The sequence below is a fragment of the Oncorhynchus keta genome, chromosome 19 (assembly GCF_023373465.1).
Source record: "Oncorhynchus keta strain PuntledgeMale-10-30-2019 chromosome 19, Oket_V2, whole genome shotgun sequence".
Taxonomy (NCBI): domain Eukaryota; kingdom Metazoa; phylum Chordata; class Actinopteri; order Salmoniformes; family Salmonidae; genus Oncorhynchus; species Oncorhynchus keta.
Window position 1 is genome coordinate 52,064,428 of NC_068439.1, and position 20,921 is coordinate 52,085,348.

General features: G+C 41.9%; 2 protein-coding genes, 1 non-coding gene and 1 pseudogene across 3 annotated transcripts; 3 read left to right on the plus strand and 1 right to left on the minus strand.

Moving 5' to 3' along the window:
• Positions 1 to 476: 476 nt before the first annotated feature.
• LOC118398455 (glutaredoxin-related protein 5, mitochondrial-like) lies at positions 477 to 13,469 on the minus strand. The gene is made up of 2 exons (XM_035793805.2): positions 13,019 to 13,469; positions 477 to 2,999 (listed from the first exon to the last, which is right to left on the minus strand). Exons 1-2 carry the CDS (start codon positions 13,326 to 13,328, stop codon positions 2,827 to 2,829), a joined length of 483 nt encoding a protein of 160 aa, XP_035649698.1. The 5' UTR covers positions 13,329 to 13,469; the 3' UTR covers positions 477 to 2,826.
• On the plus strand, positions 7,806 to 18,046 carry LOC127909416 (general transcription factor II-I repeat domain-containing protein 2-like; annotated as a pseudogene).
• Positions 13,683 to 18,046, plus strand: LOC127909417 (general transcription factor II-I repeat domain-containing protein 2-like). Its single transcript, XM_052470755.1, has 2 exons — positions 13,683 to 13,779; positions 14,455 to 18,046. Exon 2 carries the CDS (start codon positions 14,722 to 14,724, stop codon positions 16,357 to 16,359), a length of 1,638 nt encoding a protein of 545 aa, XP_052326715.1. The 5' UTR covers positions 13,683 to 13,779; positions 14,455 to 14,721; the 3' UTR covers positions 16,360 to 18,046.
• On the plus strand, positions 14,041 to 14,327 carry LOC118398900 (small Cajal body-specific RNA 13). Its single transcript, XR_004828721.1, has one exon. It is a non-coding gene; the product is annotated as a small Cajal body-specific RNA 13 (non-coding RNA).
• Positions 18,047 to 20,921: the final 2,875 nt, after the last annotated feature.

Consider the following 20,921-nt stretch of genomic DNA (forward strand, 5'->3'; position numbering starts at 1 on the left):
TGTTTAAAGGCACAGTCAACTTAGTGTATGTACATTTCTGACCCACTTGATACAGTGAATTATAAGTGAAATAATCTGTCTAAACAAGTGTTGGAAAAATGACTTGTCATGCACAAAGTAGATGTCCTAACCGACTTGCCATTACTATAGTTTGTTGACAAGAAATTTGTGGAGTGGTTGAAAAACCGAGTTTTAATGACTCCAACCTAAGTGTATGTAAACTTCAACTGTATACTGAGAGAGCAGGTGGCTATAGGCTATATCGTCTCAAGTATTTCCCTTAGGCTAGATCATGTTACAGGCAGGGCACAGAGATCCCTAAAGCAACAACCAGCGCCTCTGGCAACAAAATGATAAGCAATTGTTTCAAGAGCAGTAGACTGATGTAAACCAACTTCAAACTACTTTACCCATAGCCTGAAAAGCACCCAAGAGTGCAACATAATCCAAATCAGGAATTTCCAGGACACTGCCCATTTGTGTTGTAAAATATTTAATTGATCAAATACATATCCTTTAAATGTAAAATATATTAAATATACAGTGTACTACATGAGCATTAGATAATACATGTATGTAAGCAGCAGGTGAAAATGTATTGATTGTCATGAAGTAGTGCCCTGTTTTGAATAAACGAAAAAGTGTAACCTCCCGTACTTCCTTCCTTGACATGACTACTGAGTTGACAAATTAGACAAGACAAAAAGCAAGGTACCCATTACATTACTTCCCCCTTCTCTAATTAAATACCGGTAAGTGAACATCTTGAGGAAGAAAGAAAAGTACTACATTTGAATATACAGTGCCTTCAGAAAGTATTCATACCTCTCGACTTATTCCAAATTTTGTTACAGCCCGAATTCAAAATGGATTCGTTTTTTGCCCTTTAACCACCTACACACACAATACCCCATAATGACAAAGTGAAAACATGTTTTTAGAAAATGTATTGAATATGAAATACAGAAATCTCATTTACACAAGTATTCACACCAGAGTCAATACGTCTTAGTATCATCTTTGCACACCTGGATTGGTCAATAATTGCACATTCATCTTTTTAAAATTCTTCCAGCTCTGTCAAGTTGGTTGTTGATCATTACTAGACAGCCATGTTCAAGTCTTGCCATAGATTTTCAAGCCTATTTAAGTCAAAACTGTAAATAGGCCACACAGGAACATTCAATGTGGTCTTGGTAAGCAAATCCAGTGTATATTTGGCCTTGTGTTTTAGGGTACTGTCCTGCTGAAAGATGAATTTGCCTCCCAGTGTCTGTTGGAAAGCAGACTAAACCAGATTTTACTCTCAAATTTGGCATGTGTTTAGCTCTACTGTTTATTTTTTACCTTAAAACTCCCTCGTCCTTGACGATGACAAGCATACCCATAACATGATGCAGAGACCACCATGCTTGAAAATATGAAGAGTGGTACTCAGTGATTTGTTGTGCTTGCCCGAAACATAACATTTTGTATTCAGGATATTTCCTGACCAGTTATTGAAGTTTTACTTTAGTGCCTTATTGCAAACAGGATGCATGTTTTGGAATATTTGTATTCTGTACAGGCTTCCTTTTCACTATGGCATTTAGGCTAGTATTGTGGAGTAACGACAATATTGTTGATCCGTCCTCAGTAGCTGAGTTAGGAAAGACCCTGTATCTTTGTAGTGACTGGGAGTATTGATATACCATCCAACATGTAATTAATAACTTCACCATGCTCAAAGGAATATTCAATGTCTGTGTTAACATTTTGTTTTACCCATCATAGGTACCATTCTTTGCAGGGCATTGGAAAACCTCCCTGGCCATTGTGGTTGAATCTGTGTTTGAAATTCACTGCTCGACTGAAGGACCTTACAGATAATTGTGTGTTCGAAGTACAGAGATGAGGTCGTCATTCAAAGATCATGTTAAACACTATTATTACACACAGTGAGTCAATGCAACCAAATAAATGTTTTACTCCTGAATGTATTTAGGCTTACCATGAAGGGGTAGAATACTTATTGACTCAAGACTTTTCAGCTTTTCATTTTTAATTATTTTGTAAAAATTTCTAAAAACATAATTCCACTTTGACATTATGGGGTATTGTGTGTAATCTAGTGACACAAAATCTTAATTTAATCCATTTTAAAATCAGTCGGTAACAACTAAATGTAGAAAAAGTTGAGGGGTGTGGATACTTTCTGAAGGCACTGTATAGGCAGTGGGTTTTGGAGGTATCATATGGGTGTTGGTTTGACATCTCATATCCTAGTCACCTGAGGGCAGTTTGGTCTTGAGCAGGTTCTATAGTATCACACACACACCTTCTTATAGGGCTTGTGGAAGGGACACTGGGGCTCAGCCACCACTTCAAATGCCCAATCCCAAATCAACCCGTAGCCCCTATCCCCCTCGGCTCTTGTGTAGATCTGAAATTACTGGACATGTAGCTTAGTGTTTAAGAGCGTTGGGCCAGTAACCGAAAGGTTGCTTGTTTGAATCCCCGATTCAACTTGGTGAAAAATCTGTCTGTGCCCTTGAGCAAGGCTCTTCACTATAAATGCTCCTGTAATTCGCTGCGTATAAGAGTGTCTGCTAAATGACTAAAATGTATGTAACAACATTCGAATAGCTCTACCTTGCCAATGTCTTTGGAGAACGTTCACAATGTGGCTTACAAGGTGGAGCGTCCCCTATATGGCTTACAAGTATATTCTAATCCAATTGACTCAGATCTACACAAGTGCAGGGTTAACAGGCCTAAAAGTAAACTAGAGACTGGGCAATACAGTCAACCGCTTTCTCTGGACTGGACATCGACAGACGGGTTTGTCTACTTGGATTCCTTTTCGGCGTCCACCAGTGCAGAGCGGATCCCCAGCTTCTGGAGCTCCTCTACCAGGTCTCCGTTCTGGTGCATCTGTAGGAAGATGTCACAGCCACCCACAAACTCGCCATTTAAGAAGATCTGTGGGATTGTGGGCCAGTTGGAGAAGTCCTTCACTCCTGTAAGAGAGACACATAATTAGAGTTCACATGTGTAACTATTACCAATATCCATCCAACACTTCCATTATGTTTAAAGTAGAGGTCGACCGATTAATCGGCATGGCCTATTAATTAGGGCCGATTTTTAAGTTTTCATAACAAATCGGGATTTTTGGACGCCGATTATATTGCACTCCACGAGGAGACTGTGTGGCAGGCTGACCACCTGTTACGCGAATGCAGCAAGGAGCCAAGGTAAGTTGCTAGCTAGCATTAAACTTATCTTATTAAAAACAATCAATCTTCACAAAATCACAAGTTAACTACACATGGTTGATGATATTACTAGTTTAACTAGCTTGTCCTGCGTTGCAATAATCAATGCGGTGCCTGTTAATTTCTCATCGAATTACAGCCTACTTCACCAAACGGGTGATGATTTAACACGCGCATTCGCGAAAAAAGCACCGTCGTTGAACCAATGTACCTAACCATAAACATCAATGCCTTTCTTAAAATCTAGTATTCTTTTATACCTGCATATTTAGTTAAAATAAATTCACTTTAGCAGGCAATATTATCTAGGGAAATTGTGGTACTTCTCTTGCGTTCTGTGCAAGCAGAGTCCAGGTATATGCAGGAGTTTGGGCCGCCTGGCTCTTTGCGACACAAGTGAAGACTATTTCTTCCTAACAAAGAGCTTAATTGATTTGCCAGAATTTTACATAATTATGACATTACATTGAAAGTTGTGCAATGTAACAGCAATATTTAGACTTATGGATGCCACCCGTTCGATAAAATACAGAACGGTTCCGTATTTCACTGAAAGAATAAATGTTTTGTTTTCGAAATGATAGGTCATTAATATAGTAAAATCTGGAAACTAAGGTTCATATTTACGTGTGTTTATTATATTATAATTAAGTCTATGATTAGATATTTGATAGAGCAGTCTGACTGAGCGGTGGTAGGCAGCAGCAGGCTCGTAAGCATTCATTCAAACAGCACTTTCCTGCGTTTGCCAGCAGCTCTTCGCAATGCTTAAAGCACAGCGCTGTTTATGACTATCAACTCCTGAGATTAGGCTGGCAATACTATAGTGCCTATAAGAACATTCAATAGTCAAAGGTATATTTAATACAAATGCTATAGAGAAATAGTCCTATAATTCCTACAACCTAAAACTTCTTAACTGGGAATATGGAAGACATGTTAAAAGGAACCACCAGCTTTCATATGTTCTCATGTTATGAGCAAGGAACTTAAACGTTAGCTTTCTTACATGGCACATATTGCACTTCTACTTTCATCTCCAACACTGCGTTTTTGCAGTATTTAAACCAAATTGAACATATTTCATTATTTATTTGAGACTAAATCGATTTTTATTGATGTATTATAATTAAGTTCAAATAAAAGTGTTCATTCAGTATTGTTGTAATTGTCATTATTACAAATACATATATACAAAGAAATAATCGAATTTAGGCAATTAATCGGCACCTGCTTTTTTTGGTCCTCCAATAATCGGTATCGGCTCTGAAAAATCAGAATCGGCCGACCTCTAGTTTAACTTTAATGTCACGTGCACAAGTACACCGAAATGCCTTTCTTTCTAAACCCAACAATGCCGCAATCAATAATACTAAAAATAACATAAAAAAGGTAGAACAAGAACACATGAGAAATAAAAATAAGAACACAAGAACCAAGTAAGCTATATACGGGGTCAGTTGTAAAACAATATTTACAATGTGCAGGGATACTGGAGCAAGAGGTAGATATTTATAGGGGTAAGGTGACGAGGCATCAGGATATGAGAAACAGAGTAGCAGCTGCATATATGATGATTGTATATATGTGAGTGTGTGTGAGCGTGTGTAGAATCAGTATAAATGTGTGTACATGTTGTGTTTGAGCAAATGGAGTGTGTGTTTGTGTCGTTGTGTGAGTGTGTAGAGTTCTGTGAGTATGCATAGAGACAGTGCAAAAAAGTGTCAACTGATAGTCTGTGTAGCCATTTTGATGGCTATTCAGCAGTCTTGTGACTTGGGGATAGAAGCTGTTCAGGAGCCAGTTGATGTCAGACTCGGTCTTACTGACGTTGAGGGAGAGGTTGTGGTTGATGTATGCCATAATCAGCCTTTTAAAGTACTTCATGATTACAGATGTCCGTGCTACAGGGTGGTAGTCATTGTGGCATGAAGCCGTAGTGTTCTTGGGAACAGGAATGATTGTGGTCAGTTTAAGACGTGGGGATTACAGAGATAAAGAGAGGTTGAAAATGACCGTAAATATGCCTGCCAGCTATTCTGCACATTCTGCTATTCTGCTCTGAGAACGCACCCTGGAATTACCGTCCAGCCCCGCGGCCTTGAGTGTTGATGTAACAGGGTTATATTGGTGATTCCCCTTGCCACTTTATTGTTAAGCCAATGGGTTTTTGGTTTTGTCTTGCCTTCACCTACTCAACATGGCATCTTATTGGCTGGTTTGTGTAGCTTTCTTACGAGGGAGGATGTTTCAGTTAGAATCGTCCCAGTGAACAAGCACCGGTAAGTTGTTGGTTGCAAAGCACTGTACGTCAAAAGTGATTTTTATACTCCCAAGTGATGATTTCAATGTACAATTTATATAAATTTGTTTGTAAATGTTATTCGAACATCACACATAAGATGCAGCGTTTTTTGGAGAATATTTGTTGTGCATTTTGTTGTAAAGAATTCCCGCTAATACTAGCTAGCAACTTACTGTGTCTGGTGGGGGGGTTCATATATTTTGTACAGTGCGCAAGTGCAGAGTTGGATGGTGAGCCATGCATTTTGTGCTGTTCCTATCAGGTACATTGTTAAAGATCTTATATTGTAATTGTATTATTCTGGTAACTACATCCCCAGTGAACATGCACCAAACCAGCGTGCGTAGGTGCAGAGTTGGATGGTGAGCCGTGCATTGCACGACGTGCAATTTTGTGCTGTTTCTACCAGAATAAATCTCTGTGACTTGGAGTTAGTGTCGATAATTGATTGTACACAACGCAAGAAGAGTACTGTTACATTGACATGATTTAAGACCTTACTCACGACGGCCTCCGAGTGAGATCAGCCTCTAGGTTGGTGGTGGCCTTCACGCACATCACGTGTTATTGTCGAAGCACGAATAAAATGCATTCAGTTCGTCTGGTAGCGGTATCGCTGGGCAGATCACTGCTGGGTCTTTCTTTGTAATCCGTAATAGACTGTAGACCTGCCACATGCGTCAGGTGTCAGAGCCTTTATTCCCAGATTGTCCTTTTACTTGTTTGATGACTCTGCGGAGGTCATAGCGGGACGCCTTGTATTTGTTCCGGTCCTCAGCCGTAGCCTCAGAGTTGTTGTCTGCGATAGTCTTGTGTGTGGTAGCCCTGTCCTTTATCTTAGCGACAACCGGTGTTAATCCAGGGCTTTTGATTGGGGAAGCAGCAAACCTTCACTGTGGGGACGTCGCTGATGCATTTCCTAACAAAGCCAGGGACGAGGTGGTTAGTTCGTCGATGTTATCGGCAGAGTTTCTGAACATATTCCAATCAGCGCTAGCATAATGTCTAATTCTGATTACCATTTCTCAACAAAGCAAATCACAGGTACTTCCTGTTTGAGGGTCTGCTTGTAAAAAAGGAAGCAGGAGTACGGAGTCATGATCTGATTTGCCGATATGGAGGACCTTGTATGCTTGCTTGTGGGTAGAGTAACAGTGGACTTTGTCGCCCCTATTGGCGAAGGAGACCTGTTAATGGAAATTGGGAATCAAGCGTCTTAATGACGCAGAAATAAATTACTAGCAACAAGGAAGGCAGCCTGGCGGAAGCGGATGTTCTGTTTGAATTAGATGACGTGTCGAGAGTAGATGACAGTGAGAAGAATTGGATTACACCGGTGAATGCAAAAGGAGATGGTAGTGGAAACTAGAGGTCAACCGATTAATCGGAATGGACGATTAATTAGGGCCGATTTCAAGTTCATAACAATCGGAAATCTGTATTTTTGGGCGCCAATTATTTTTTATACCTTTATTTAACTAGGCAAGTCAGTTAAGAACACATTCTTATTTTCAATGACGGCCTAGAAATGGTGGGTTAACTGCCTTGTTCAGGGGCAGAACGACAGATTTTCACCTTGTTAGCTCGGGGGATCCAATATTGCAACCTTACAATAAACTAGTCCAACGCAATAACGACCTGCCTCTCTTTCATTGCACTCCACAAGGAGACTGCCTGTTATGCGAATGCAGTAAGCCAAGGTAAGTTGCTAGCTAGCATTAAACTTATCTTATAAAAACAATCAATCATAACCACTAGTTAACTACACATGGTTGATGATATTATCTAGCGTGTGCTGCGTTTCATATAATCTGACTGAGCATACAAGCATACAAGTATCTGACTGAGCGGTGGTAGGCAGAAGCAGTCGCGTAAATTCACATTCATTCAAACAGCACTTTCGTGCGTTTTGCCAGCAGCTCTTCGTTGTGCGTCAAGCATTGCGCTGTTTATGACTTCAAGCCTATCAACTCTCGAGATGAGGCTGGTGTAACCGAAGTGAAATGGCTAGCTAGTTAGCACGCGCTAATAGTGTTTCAAACGTCACTTGCTCTGAGCCTTCTCGTAGTTGTTCCCCTTGCTCTGCATGGGTAACGCTGCTTCGATGGTGGCTGTTGTCGTTGCGTTGCTGGTTCGAGCCCAGGGAGGAGCGAGGAGAGGGACGGAAGCTATACTGTTACACTTGCAATATGAAAGTTCCTATAAGAACATCCAATAGTCAAAAGTTCATGAAATACAAATGGTTTAGAGCACATATGTCAGAGTCAAGGCCCGCGGGCCACATCCGGCCCGCGAGAAGGTTTTTTACGGCCCCTGGGATGATCTTGATTTATTATTAGAACCGGCCCGCAGACCGCAGCAAGCCGGCAGCCCGCAGATCTTTTACACGCACCAATACTACATTTCCCACAATGCAACGGTGACGCACCGAGCAGTAGGCTGCTTCATTTCAATATTTATTGGCACAGCAGTTGTCAGCATCACAGTAAAATTAACTTTCAGATACCCATCAAAAATGGCAAAACGGAAGGTGGACACTGAGAACCGGGGTTTCAAACAAGGTGGGAGTCGGAGTATTTGTTCACGGAGGTAGCTGGAAAACCTGTGTGTCTTCTGTGTGGAGAAAGTGTGGCGGTACTGAAAGAGTATAATCTGAGACGACATTATGAAACGAAACACGCGGACAAAAACAAGAATATGGACATGGAACAAAGGCTACAAAAGGCAGAGGAATTAAAACGAGGCCTCAAATCTCGACAGGCTCTGTTCAAAAAGCCAAATCACAAGGCCAGGCTGCTGTCAAGGCCAGTTTTATTTTGGCAGAAGAGATCGCTAAATCAGCCCGGCCATTTACGGAGGGGGATTTCATCAAAAACTGCATGATTAAAGTTTGTGACGAAGTTTGCCCAGAAAAAGGCAACTCTTTTTAAATGTGAGTCTGAGCAGAAACACCATTGCCGAGAGAGTAGACCAGTTGTCCATCAATCTAAAAGAGCAGCTTGTGAAAAGGGAAAAGATTTCATTGCATATTCCTTGGCTGTGGATGAGAGCACCGACATTTCTGACATTGCCCAGTTGTCAATTTTCATCCGCGGAGTGGACTCCAGCCTAAGCGTGACAGAGGAGTTTTTGGCTTTACGTCCTATGCATGGCACAACTACGGGGCATGATTTGTATGAAGAGGTGTCAAGATGTGTAAATGAGATGGAGCTGCCTTGGGAAAAACTCGTGGGTTTGACAACCGACGGAGCACCTGCGATGTGTGGACACAGGAGCGGACTGGTGGCGAAGATACGGGAAAAGATGCAAGAGGAAAACGCGACAGGTGAGCTGACAGCTTATCATTGTATCATACACCAGGAAGCGTTGTGCGGTAAAGCCTTGAAAATGGAGCATGTAATGAGCATCATCACGCGCACAGTTAACTTTATCAGAGCCAAAGGTTTGAATCACCGCCAGTTCAAGGCATTTCTGACGGAGTTAGAAACGGAGCATGGTGATTTGCCTTATCACACAGAGGTGCGATGGCTAAGCCAGGGAAAGGTGCTTCAAAGATGTTTCGAGCTTCGTGAGGAGATTTGTCTGTTCTTGGACAGCAAAGGGAAAGACACAACACAACTCCGAGACGAAATGTTTCTGTGTGAAATGGCTTTTCTGTGTGACATTACGAGTCATCTGAATGCAATGAACTTGCAGCTGCAGGGTCGGGATCGTGTCATCTCTGATATGTACAGTACAGTGAAGGCATTTAAAACCAAACTGACTCTGTGGGAGACGCAGATGCGGAAAGAAAATTTGAGCCACTTTCCCAGCTGCCAGACCATGAAAGAGAAGCTCTCTACCAGTGCGTTCCCGAGCGCACAGTTGGCTGATAAAATAGGTATGCTTGCCGCTGACTTTCGACGCCGATTTGCTGACTTTGAAGCACAAAAAGCAGGTTGGAACTGCTCGGTAACCCATTTGCTGTTGACGTGGAAAGCTCACCACCAAACCTCCAAATGGAGTTGATTGACCTCCAATGCAATGATGCACTGAGGGCAAAATATGCGGCAGTGGGTGCTGCGGAGTTCGCCCGTTTCCTCCCCGACACAATGCCCCAGCTGCGCATCCAGGCTGCTCAAACGTTGTCTATGTTTGGCAGCACATACCTGTGTGAACAACTGTTTTCTTTGATGAACTTGAACAAAACATCACACAGAAGTCGACTTACTGCTGAACACCTCCACTCAATTCTGAGGATTTCCTCAGCTCAGAGCCTTACCCCGAACATTGATGAACTTGTGGAAAAGATGGGACACCACCAAGTATCACCCTCAACCTCAAACAAGTGAACATTACTGTGCAATCACATATTTAGAGTTTTTACTCAGTTCAAGTTTAAAAGTTAAAGTTTAATATTTGTTTTCACTGCATGTTACTTCTCCTTAAACAAAGTGTTGTTTTTGATTAATAGATTTTTGCACTTTATTTTATTGTATTTCAATCCAATTATATTTTAAAAATATTTCAGTTGAGTGGATGATAGAAAATTGCTATTATTGTTTTTTTCTTTGAAGTAAATTTAGCCCACTTTTGCTAAAATAGAAAATATAGGCTACTGATGGTGCCTTGAATACCGGTTTCTTTCATTTAATGTTCATGTTATGGGGATTTTTATATAAAGGAAATTTGTCTTTTGTGTCTGTTGAAAATTAAAGATTACTGACAGAGCCATAAGAAAATATTGCTTTATTTATCTGATCATATTGGAATATATTTGTTAGGTTTTCAGTAGGTTCAATTAGGTTCACTAGACTATATGCGTCATTTAAAAAATTTTCAATGAACATTCGAACAGTCCGGCCCTCGGCTTGTAGCTAAATTTTTTATTTGGCCCTCCGTCCATTTGACTTTGACACCCCTGGTATAGAGGGAAATAGTCCTATAATTCCTATAATAACTACAACCTAAAACTTCTTACCAGGGAATATTGAAGACTCATGTTAAAAAGGAACCACCAGCTTTCATATGTTCTCATGTTCTGAGCAAGGAACTGAAATGTTAGCTTTCTTACATAGCACATATTGCACTTTTACTTTCTTCTCCAACACTTTGTTTTTGCATTATTTAAAACAAATTGAACATGTTTCATTATTTACTTGAGGCTAAATAGATTTTATTGATGTATTATACTAAGTTAAAATAAGTGTTCATTCGGTATTGTTGTAATTGTCATTATTACAAATAAATAAAATGTAAAAAAACCAGGCAGATTAATCGGTATCGGCTTTTTTGGGCCTCCAATAATCTGTATCGGCGTTGAAAAATCATAATCAGTCAACCTCTAGTGGAAACTAGTAAATCCAAACCTAGTTTTATTTATTTTTTAATCAATATTGTTACCTGGGAGATCCATTTGAAGTGGATTAAAATTGTAGGTGTGTTGGATAAGGTGGCGTCGATGAGAATAACAAGAAGTGGGCTAATTTGTTTTGCATTTCTATGAAACAGAAGGAGCGCGTTTTGTGCATCAAGAAGATGTCGGATTGGAATGTATCCTGTGTGGTTCTTTGAATCAGGGCGCCTATTAAAGGTGTTTTGTCTGGGGTGGGGCTAGAAGTAAATGCAAAGTATATACGTGAAGAGTGGGATCAAGTTGTTGGTGCACAATGACTGACCCACATGGTAGAGAGTGAGGAAGCCCACTTCATCCATTCCATTGTTTCTCCCTTATGTGTATTTGGGTTATATGAGATTCCCTGTGAGTGCCTTCGTGCTCAAACCCATGCAATGACAAATGTAAATTATTTGGTCATGTGTATGTAGACAGGAGGAATATTATATGCCGGCTGAGCCTAAATGCTGCAATTGTGGTGGTGAACATGCACCTGCATTTCTGAAGTGTCATGTTAGGGTGAAGGAGACAGGTGGCAAGAATGAGGTCTGTCCAGAATGTCTCCTATCCGGAGGCATTGAAGTGAGTAGAAGAAAGGCATGAAGTTGAAGAAGTAATGGTAGTAAGAATAGAGACAAGATGGTTCCTGACATGTTGCATGTTACGATGGACTTTGTTTGCATTTGGTTATCAACTGCACAGCGCAAACAGAGGGGGAAACAGAGAAAATAGACATCTAGCTGAGCGGTTTTTGGGACTCAGGGACTTTGCTGCAGAGGCATTACAAGGAATCCTGTCGATGAATGCTCGGTCCTCACAGGCAGCTGGTGTAAGGATGTGATTTGAATGTGACTGAAGGAGTGGGATGGTTTCAATATCCCATACAGTAGGTGGTGGCAAAACACCAATAGGTGTAGTCTGCCATAAAACTTCAAAGAAGAAGTTAACCTCGGGGTACAAGCTTTCCTATTTATTTATAGCCCTGTACAGTTTGTTAAGTGCCAGCTTGTCATTTGGAATGTAAACAACAGTCATGATAACAGCTGAAAACTCCCTCGGTAGGTAGAAGGGTCGGCATTTGACCATCAGGCATACCAAGATGGGTGAACAATGGGTCAAGACTTACATTGCCGTTTCAATTACAACAAATGGTGTGTTGACTCGTGCGCAAACTCCTCCCCATGGGGTTGATCTTGTTTCAGAAAAGCAGAGAATATTGCAGTTACAAGAGTCCTGTTGGTGGCTAATCCGCGATCAGAGGTCATCCATGTTATTATCAAGTGATTGGCCAATAAAATGGAGGGAGGAGGTGGCCGGTTTTACCTTAACCAAAATTGGATAGGAATTACAGAAAGAGTCGAAGTCTGAATTGAGTTAAGTAACTGCCGATCTGATGTTCAAAAGTTATTGTCGGTTCTAAGAAATGATAGCGGATACATTGCGTGAAAATAAAGTATCAATAAATAGCTAAATAATCACAAATTAGCTAAATTGGGTCGGAGCTCGCAAAAAGGCTGCTGTACAGTACGGCACCATCTTTAGGTTTATGTCCCAATTTCAGCAGTGTGGCCGGTGTTGCAAGATGAATCTACCACAACTGACACACTCATGTTGGAAGTAGGCATTTCCCTGTTCAGGCTGCTACACAATGTCTCTCCTAGACCCATTGAATAGCAACAGCCATGGTAAACATGAAGAATACTATCCTAGTCACAGAAATTGCTACAAAAAGCCTAATAAAATGTCAGTGCATGAGTCGTCTTAACGTTGACATGAACCACGCCCTCTTTGTCCTGCTGCAGAACACAGATAAAACTGTGTGAACCTACTATAGCATTTTAAAAGGCGCACAACTACTTTTGGACAAGGTGACGTAGCATACATACATACAGCTAGCCACATCTATAGATTAGTCATTTTACTGAAACCATTTCTATTAAGAAGTTCAAATATAATCAGGCGAGATCAAAAATATTTAAAAAAACACAAAAAACAAGTAGGCTAGTACTGTAGGATAGGAAGTAAAAAGTGACAGTAGCTATAGCTTACGTTATAGCTGTAACGGTAGCTAGCTGTACTGACCTTGTCTGAGATCCTGGTCATCCAACACGTTATATGCAGCATACTCATTCACACCATGCATCCTCAAGATCTGAACCACGGCATTACTGAAGCCACACATCGGCTGGGCAGGCGTCCCTTTCATAAACACCACCACCTTGTCTTTTTTCACCATATCGCCAAGATCTTTCTGTAAGGGCGCCGAACACATGAGCCGGGCCGAAGACTTCAATGTTGGCAACGACACATTTTGTCCATCAACTTGCCTCGGTAGATAAACCGACGAACTCAGCCGAAAACAGCGAACAGTTGACCGAATTAGGTTGTTCATGGTTTAGCAAAATATTGTGTTGAATTATACACAGACAGACAGCAACACAGTTTAGCGAAATACGGTACAAACTGTATGGCTTTTTTAGTTCAGTTCAGGCTCAAACATCCACCACAATGTGCCAAGATGGAAGCAACTACATCTGAGCGTTGATTGGACAGCATAAATTCCGACACGTTTGCCATTGGTTCATGTAAACGGCAATAACAGTCGTTACACAAGTGTGGGTAAAGAAATAACGTAAGAAAACAATTTATTTAATAATACTTATTACTTAGATAATTTTTAAACAGAATCGTCTAACAATTTGTAATTATTAAACGTTTTAACGTAATATGTGAAAATAACCTTTCGGTTATACGACGTCATTAGGGGCTTCCGCTTCCGGTAAAGCAGAACAATTTAAACGAAGATTGAAAAGAGGAGCCATGCACGCATACATTCAACACGGGTTTGTAAAATTTTATGAGGAGCGCTATACTACTTGTAATGCTATGAAAACGGGGTTTTATATATGTTTTCACAACACAAGTTGATGAGAAAGTTTGGGGTGTGTTTGTGATTATGTAGGTAGCTAGCTATAGGTAAGTATTCATTACGCCGATTCTGTTGCCAGAAATGTCTTAATCGGGACGAAACTGGGGGGTGGGTGAATATTAGTTCTATATAGGGCCTGTCTTGCTGGTCGTGTAACATGCTAAAGATGCATAGTCATTTGCAACCTTGTGACAAACTCTTGCAAGGACAATTGCTTGTGGCGAAACGAGGTTGCATAAATTAAAATAAGGAAGCTAAGGCGTGACTTCTCGAGGTTCAGGAGTTTCACGTGCGATGTTCCTTGGACAGATTCTCTACGGAGAACCCTGCTTTCCACGGCGGTGACGGAACCACATGTACCCTCACCTTTCTTGAAGCAGGAAGAAAAAGCCATTTGCGGTAACCAGACATTGTTTGCAAGGGGAAGATTTTCCTGTCATGCGCTGTCGAGTTGCCACATTCTATTACTAGTATCTGTAAAGTTGGGATTCAGTATTTGGCCCTCACCAGCTGTTTGCTGACCCGGCTTTGGTATTCAATTACCTTTGTCATACTTTTTATAAACCCTGCTCTCTCTCTCACTGTGTAGATCACATATGTCAGAGTCAAGGCCCGCGGGCCACATCCGGCCCGTGAGAAGGTTTTTTACGGCCCCTGGGATGATCTTGATTTATTATTAGAACCGGCCCGCAGACCGCAGCAAGCCGGCAGCCCGCAGATCTTTTACACGCACCAATACTACATTTCCCACAATGCAACGGTGACGCACCGAGCAGTAGGCTGCTTCATTTCAATATTTATTGGCACAGCAGTTGTCAGCATCACAGTAAAATTAACTTTCAGATACCCATCAAAAATGGCAAAACGGAAGGTGGACACTGAGAACCGGGGGTTTCAAACAAGGTTCTGTTCAAAACAGGCTCTGTTCAAAAAAGCCAAATCACAAGGCCAGGCTGCTGTCAAGGCCAGTTTTATTTTGGCAGAAGAGATCGCTAAATCAGCCCGGCCATTTACGGAGGGGGATTTCATCAAAAACTGCATGATTAAAGTTTGTGACGAAGTTTGCCCAGAAAAAAGGCAACTCTTTTTAAATGTGAGTCTGAGCAGAAACACCATTGCCGAGAGAGTAGACCAGTTGTCCATCAATCTAAAAGAGCAGCTTGTGAAAAAGGGAAAAGATTTCATTGCATATTCCTTGGCTGTGGATGAGAGCACCGACATTTCTGACATTGCCCAGTTGTCAATTTTCATCCGCGGAGTGGACTCCAGCCTAAGCGTGACAGAGGAGTTTTTGGCTTTACGTCCTATGCATGGCACAACTACGGGGCATGATTTGTATGAAGAGGTGTCAAGATGTGTAAATGAGATGGAGCTGCCTTGGGAAAAACTTGTGGGTTTGACAACCGACGGAGCACCTGCGATGTGTGGACACAGGAGCGGACTGGTGGCGAAGATGCGGGAAAAGATGCAAGAGGAAAACGCGACAGGTGAGCTGACAGCTTATCATTGTATCATACACCAGGAAGCGTTGTGCGGTAAAGCCTTGAAAATGGAGCATGTAATGAGCATCATCACGCGCACAGTTAACTTTATCAGAGCCAAAGGTTTGAATCACCGCCAGTTCAAGGCATTTCTGACGGAGTTAGAAACGGAGCATGGTGATTTGCCTTATCACACAGAGGTGCGATGGCTAAGCCAGGGAAAGGTGCTTCAAAGATGTTTCGAGCTTCGTGAGGAGATTTGTCTGTTCTTGGACAGCAAAGGGAAAGACACAACACAACTCCGAGACGAAATGTTTCTGTGTGAAATGGCTTTTCTGTGTGACATTACGAGTCATCTGAATGCAATGAACTTGCAGCTGCAGGGTCGGGATCGTGTCATCTCTGATATGTACAGTACAGTGAAGGCATTTAAAACCAAACTGACTCTGTGGGAGACGCAGATGCGGAAAGAAAATTTGAGCCACTTTCCCAGCTGCCAGACCATGAAAGAGAAGCTCTCTTCCAGTGCGTTCCCGAGCGCACAGTTGGCTGATAAAATAGGTATGCTTGCCGCTGACTTTCGACGCCGATTTGCTGACTTTGAAGCACAAAAAAGCAGGTTGGAACTGCTCGGTAACCCATTTGCTGTTGACGTGGAAAGCTCACCACCAAACCTCCAAATGGAGTTGATTGACCTCCAATGCAATGATGCACTGAGGGCAAAATATGCGGCAGTGGGTGCTGCGGAGTTCGCCCGTTTCCTCCCCGACACAATGCCCCAGCTGCGCATCCAGGCTGCTCAAACGTTGTCTATGTTTGGCAGCACATACCTGTGTGAACAACTGTTTTCTTTGATGAACTTGAACAAAACATCACACAGAAGTCGACTTACTGCTGAACACCTCCACTCAATTCTGAGGATTTCCTCAGCTCAGAGCCTTACCCCGAACATTGATGAACTTGTGGAAAAGATGGGACACCACCAAGTATCACCCTCAACCTCAAACAAGTGAACATTACTGTGCAATCACATATTTAGAGTTTTTACTCAGTTCAAGTTTAAAAGTTAAAGTTTAATATTTGTTTTCACTGCATGTTACTTCTCCTTAAACAAAGTGTTGTTTTTGATTAATAGATTTTTGCACTTTATTTTATTGTATTTCAATCCAATTATATTTTTAAAATATTTCAGTTGAGTGGATGATAGAAAATTGCTATTATTGTTTTTTTCTTTGAAGTAAATTTAGCCCACTTTTGCTAAAATAGAAAATATAGGCTACTGATGGTGCCTTGAATACCGGTTTCTTTCATTTAATGTTCATGTTATGGGGATTTTTATATAAAGGAAATTTGTCTTTTGTGTCTGAAAATTAAAGATTACTGACAGAGCCATAAGAAAATATTGCTTTATTTATCTGATCATATTGGAATATATTTGTTAGGTTTTCAGTAGGTTCAATTAGGTTCACTAGACTATATGCGTCATTTAAAAAATGTTCAATGAACATTCGAACAGTCCGGCCCTCGGCTTGTAGCTAAATTTTTTATTTGGCCCTCCGTCCATTTGACTTTGACACCCCTGGTGTAGATCATGGTGGGTGTCAGAGCGGTCTCTCCTCACAGTGAAGCATGAGGATCAGAGTACAGCTGGACTGTGGAGGTCTGTCTTTCTCCTACCCAGTCAACAGAAAACATCTCCACAAGTTCACACACATCTATGGAGATGTTTTCACCTACTTCTGTAATCTGGATGAAGACACACACCACCACCCTCTGAAGCTGCTACCAGAGTATGTCTGTACGTGTGGAACCTTTTTCTTTTTCAACAGTTACCTTCAGAATTGACTTCAGGTTACTTTTTTGCGTGCATTTTCTGAGGGCTTCTGAAATTGTAATTATATATGCAAAACCTGTGCAGCCACATACTGTAGTTGTTCCTCAGCTGTTAATCCAGATCAGAACGGTTTCTGTTCAGATTGATGTTTGCTAATTTCCCTTGAGCATTTTGCATTGTGTTTCTGATTAACATAAGTTTGAGATTTAACAAACCATGTTGAAAGTAACAGCTCTTCAGTGAGGTTATTCCACTGGCTGTGGAGATTGTTTTTTTTTTTACTTACCTGACAGCAACGCCTGTGGCTGAAATAGCAGACTCCACAAATTTGAAGGGGTGTCCACATACTTTGTGTGTATAGATAGATATTCTATACGACAGGATTGCATTACCAGGTTAATTGTGATTATGCCCTAGGAGGGATTATAACGTAGGAGTTCTAGTGTGTTCAGGGTAAATTCTTATAAAACACAACAAACTGTATTTTTTTTACTTGTGTGGAACTAAGTTATTTCACTACTTCGTTAGACATTGTTACAGCCTGAACAAATATAATAGCAATGTAAAATGTGGATATTCTTCATGTTAGGGTCTGCCATCTAAGCGTCCTGATGGCAAGGCAGACTAATGCAAATCTCTTTGAAACTGAAGAAGCTATTGGAGAAATAAGTGGTCGCCAACTGAATGTGCTTCAAGCTAATTTGAATATTTTAATAGACCTTTCCTTGTTCATACCCAAATATTTTTCCTCAAACATTCTGTTTCCTATCCTTGGCTTGATGAAATCTATCTGATATTTCTTTTTTTTTATCAGATAGTGTTGAAGGGAGACAATCAATAAAATCAAACATTTTTTTAAAAGTTGAGATTGTATTTTAATAGACTTATGGATATGCATTCACATGTGTCCTTATTTCAAATTAATTGTGCATGGCATGTTTTTATTTCCGTGTGAACTTTCTCTGCAGTGTCTGTGATAATGGCAGAAGAATGGCACATGATCAAACATATCTCTCAGGTGAGAGGGAAGCTATCCAGAACTTTCACCAGGCAGCTAAATATGCACTTGGACAGGGTTAGAGTTGAGGCACACCCTCAAACTACACTAACCAACTGTCCAGTCCACTTCAGTTGTCGTCCTGACATTTTATATTTTACATTGATGGGCTGAGTAGTGTGTCACTCTGGACCACTAGCAGAAAAAATGATCACATGTGGATCAACATTTTTTTTTCTCCCATTGTGCCCTTTATTTGGAGATGGACCTGTTCACAGACAGACAGGGTGGCAGGGTCCTCATGGCTTTACTGGAGGAACTGGTAAGGATCCATCAGCCCTACTGTGTTGGTGGTCTAATATCGGCCATGTTTCACTGGACGTGTTCTGATATAGGCCTACTGTACATTGTTTTGTTACAGTAGCCTATGTTGTGTGTTCCCCACAGTAAACAAATGGCCTATCCCTTATTTATTGTGCCAGGTTTGTGGTGGTGCAGTGGCCTGTCCTTCCTGGCTCTGGTTAAGTCGATAGATCCCGGCCTAGTGGACATGAGGGACACACTGTCCAGAGAGCCCAGGGAGAATGTAGAGGAAGCCTTCAGGATAGCACAGTATGGCCTGGGGGATCCCACCACTACTGGAGCCTGACACTCCCTTCTTGTTAATACACAGTGGAAACCAAACATCTAGATGAGCCCAGTGGCTTTTGCTGCACAGCGATGTACTGTGTATCATCAGTAGACACAGGTCTCTGCTTTGTGATATCTTGTTTATTTTTGCTAATAGATGTCACACACAGTACATAACCTGTGTCCCAGTTCCTAGAACACTACCCTGGACTGGATCCACACTACGCTATTCTTTCAAATGTTGCTTAACCAACCATTTACATGTATAGGGCAATATTCTTTAAAAGCCTTTGACAAGACAGTGGCTCTTAATAAAATTCAATAAGGGCTTCTTTCAATTATTATATTTGTTTTCCAATAGGACAGTGCATCTGACTTTGACATGAGTGTAATCTGGTTCAGAGACAATACTAACCAACACCAGAGACCCCCAACCCTGACCAGACCTCTGATTCCACCAGATGCCCAGACCTGGATTCTGTCTCTGGTTTGGGAGAGGACCAGGGAGCAACCGCCATAGATGATGAGGACCTCCAGCCGTGTAGTGGAGACCCAGATAACTCCCTCTCCCCTGGCTGAACACATTTTGTCTGCCCAATCCAGTATCCATTATGAATCTCTCACAACATGGCCCTCAAAGCACCATAGGGGAGATTGGAATCAGTGTATCAGGAGTACTATGATTCCCAGGGGGTCAAATGCCCCATTGGGTCTGAGTAAAGGTACTTGTTATATCTCAATCTACACTCTGCTGACAAGGACGTGTGGATCTGGACGGAGAAGGCCGCCGAGGAGCAGACGTCCACACAGAGCTCGCTGTACGAGGACAACTCCCAGAGAAAGGGGTTTACACACGTATAGCTACGTTCTGGCCCTGAACAAGGAAGCTCTATGGAGTAATATCAGGGTTAGAGCCGACAGCGAGCGGCTTGGAGTCAAACCCTCTGGTCGGTATTAGATCTGAATGTAACAGAGGTGATCGACAGTGAAGCTGAATGTTGAGCCACAGCGTATGGAGATGTCAAGTCACCCTGAGGAATGGTGCTGTTGAGAAGGAAGGAGAGGGAGCCCAGTCTAAAGACCAGAACACTGGGCTGTATTCAGGAGTGCATTAATGAAGTGGCAAACAGGAATATTTAAAGGAATAAGTGAGTGGAGAAGAGACCCTTTGGTAACAAACAACAGCAGGAAACACAGTCCCTGAAATAGATGGACGACAGAGAGATGGCAGAGGTCGGAGAGAGTGGTTGTGGAGGAAGAGGTGAGTGCCGGGGAGGGGAAAGAAGAGGATACAGCTTTGAGGGAGGAGGGTGACTTTGGCGAGGAGGAGGGAAAGGAGGAGCAAGGAAACAGTGAAGAGGAGGAAGAAAAAAGTGGAGTGAAGAGGATGATTATCTCAGGGAAGAAATAGTACAGGACAGTGGCAAGTTGCATGACTGTGTAGAAGAGGAGAAAAATAAAGAACTTAGAGGGGGTAGAGAAGAGCTCTGACGAGGTGGGATATGAATCGGAAGGGGAGCTTTTGAAGGAGGCTGGACAGGGCAGTAACAAGGAGCAGCGGGAGGGAAAGCACACAGTCCCTAAGCAGGAGAGGCTCGATGTCACAAAAGACATAGACAGGATGGCAGAGTTTGGAGGAAGATGTGAATGCAGAGGATGGCTTTGGAGAATAGAAGCTAATTTTTTTATTTCACCTGGCAAGTCCGGTAAGAACAAATTCTTATTTACAATGACTGCCTACCCCGGATCCGGATGACGCTGGGCCAATTGTGCGCTGCCCTATGAGACTCCCAATCACGGCCGGATGTCATTCACCCTGGATTTGAACCAGGTACTGTAGCGACGCCTCTTGCACTGAGATGTGGTGCCTTAGACCGCTGCGCCACTCGGGAGGCTGCTGCGCTATTCTGGAGGCTGCTGTGCTGTGAAATTGAGAAGGATATGGAGGTTACAGAGGGAGTCCATCTCGGGGAGAGCACACAAGATGACAGTGCTGAGGATTGGGACACATCCTTCTCATCGACATAGTGACTTCACTCTTCCAGAAAAATGGATTCCAGCAAACAGTGGCAATTCCCAGGCATAAGGGTATGTTCATTCATACAGTGAATATT

What these genes read in the sequence shown, in the direction of transcription:
- LOC118398455 (XM_035793805.2), bottom strand. Translation starts at nt 13,328, where the DNA reads ATGAACAACCTAATTCGGTCAACTGTTCGCTGTTTTCGGCTGAGTTCG. An exon ending in TGACCAGGATCTCAGACAAG is followed by an intron (nt 3,000 to 13,018) that starts GTCAGTACAGCT and finishes TCTCTCTTACAG; the next exon opens with GAGTGAAGGACTTCTCCAAC.
- LOC127909417 (XM_052470755.1), top strand. Translation starts at nt 14,722, where the DNA reads ATGGCAAAACGGAAGGTGGACACTGAGAACCGGGGGTTTCAAACAAGG.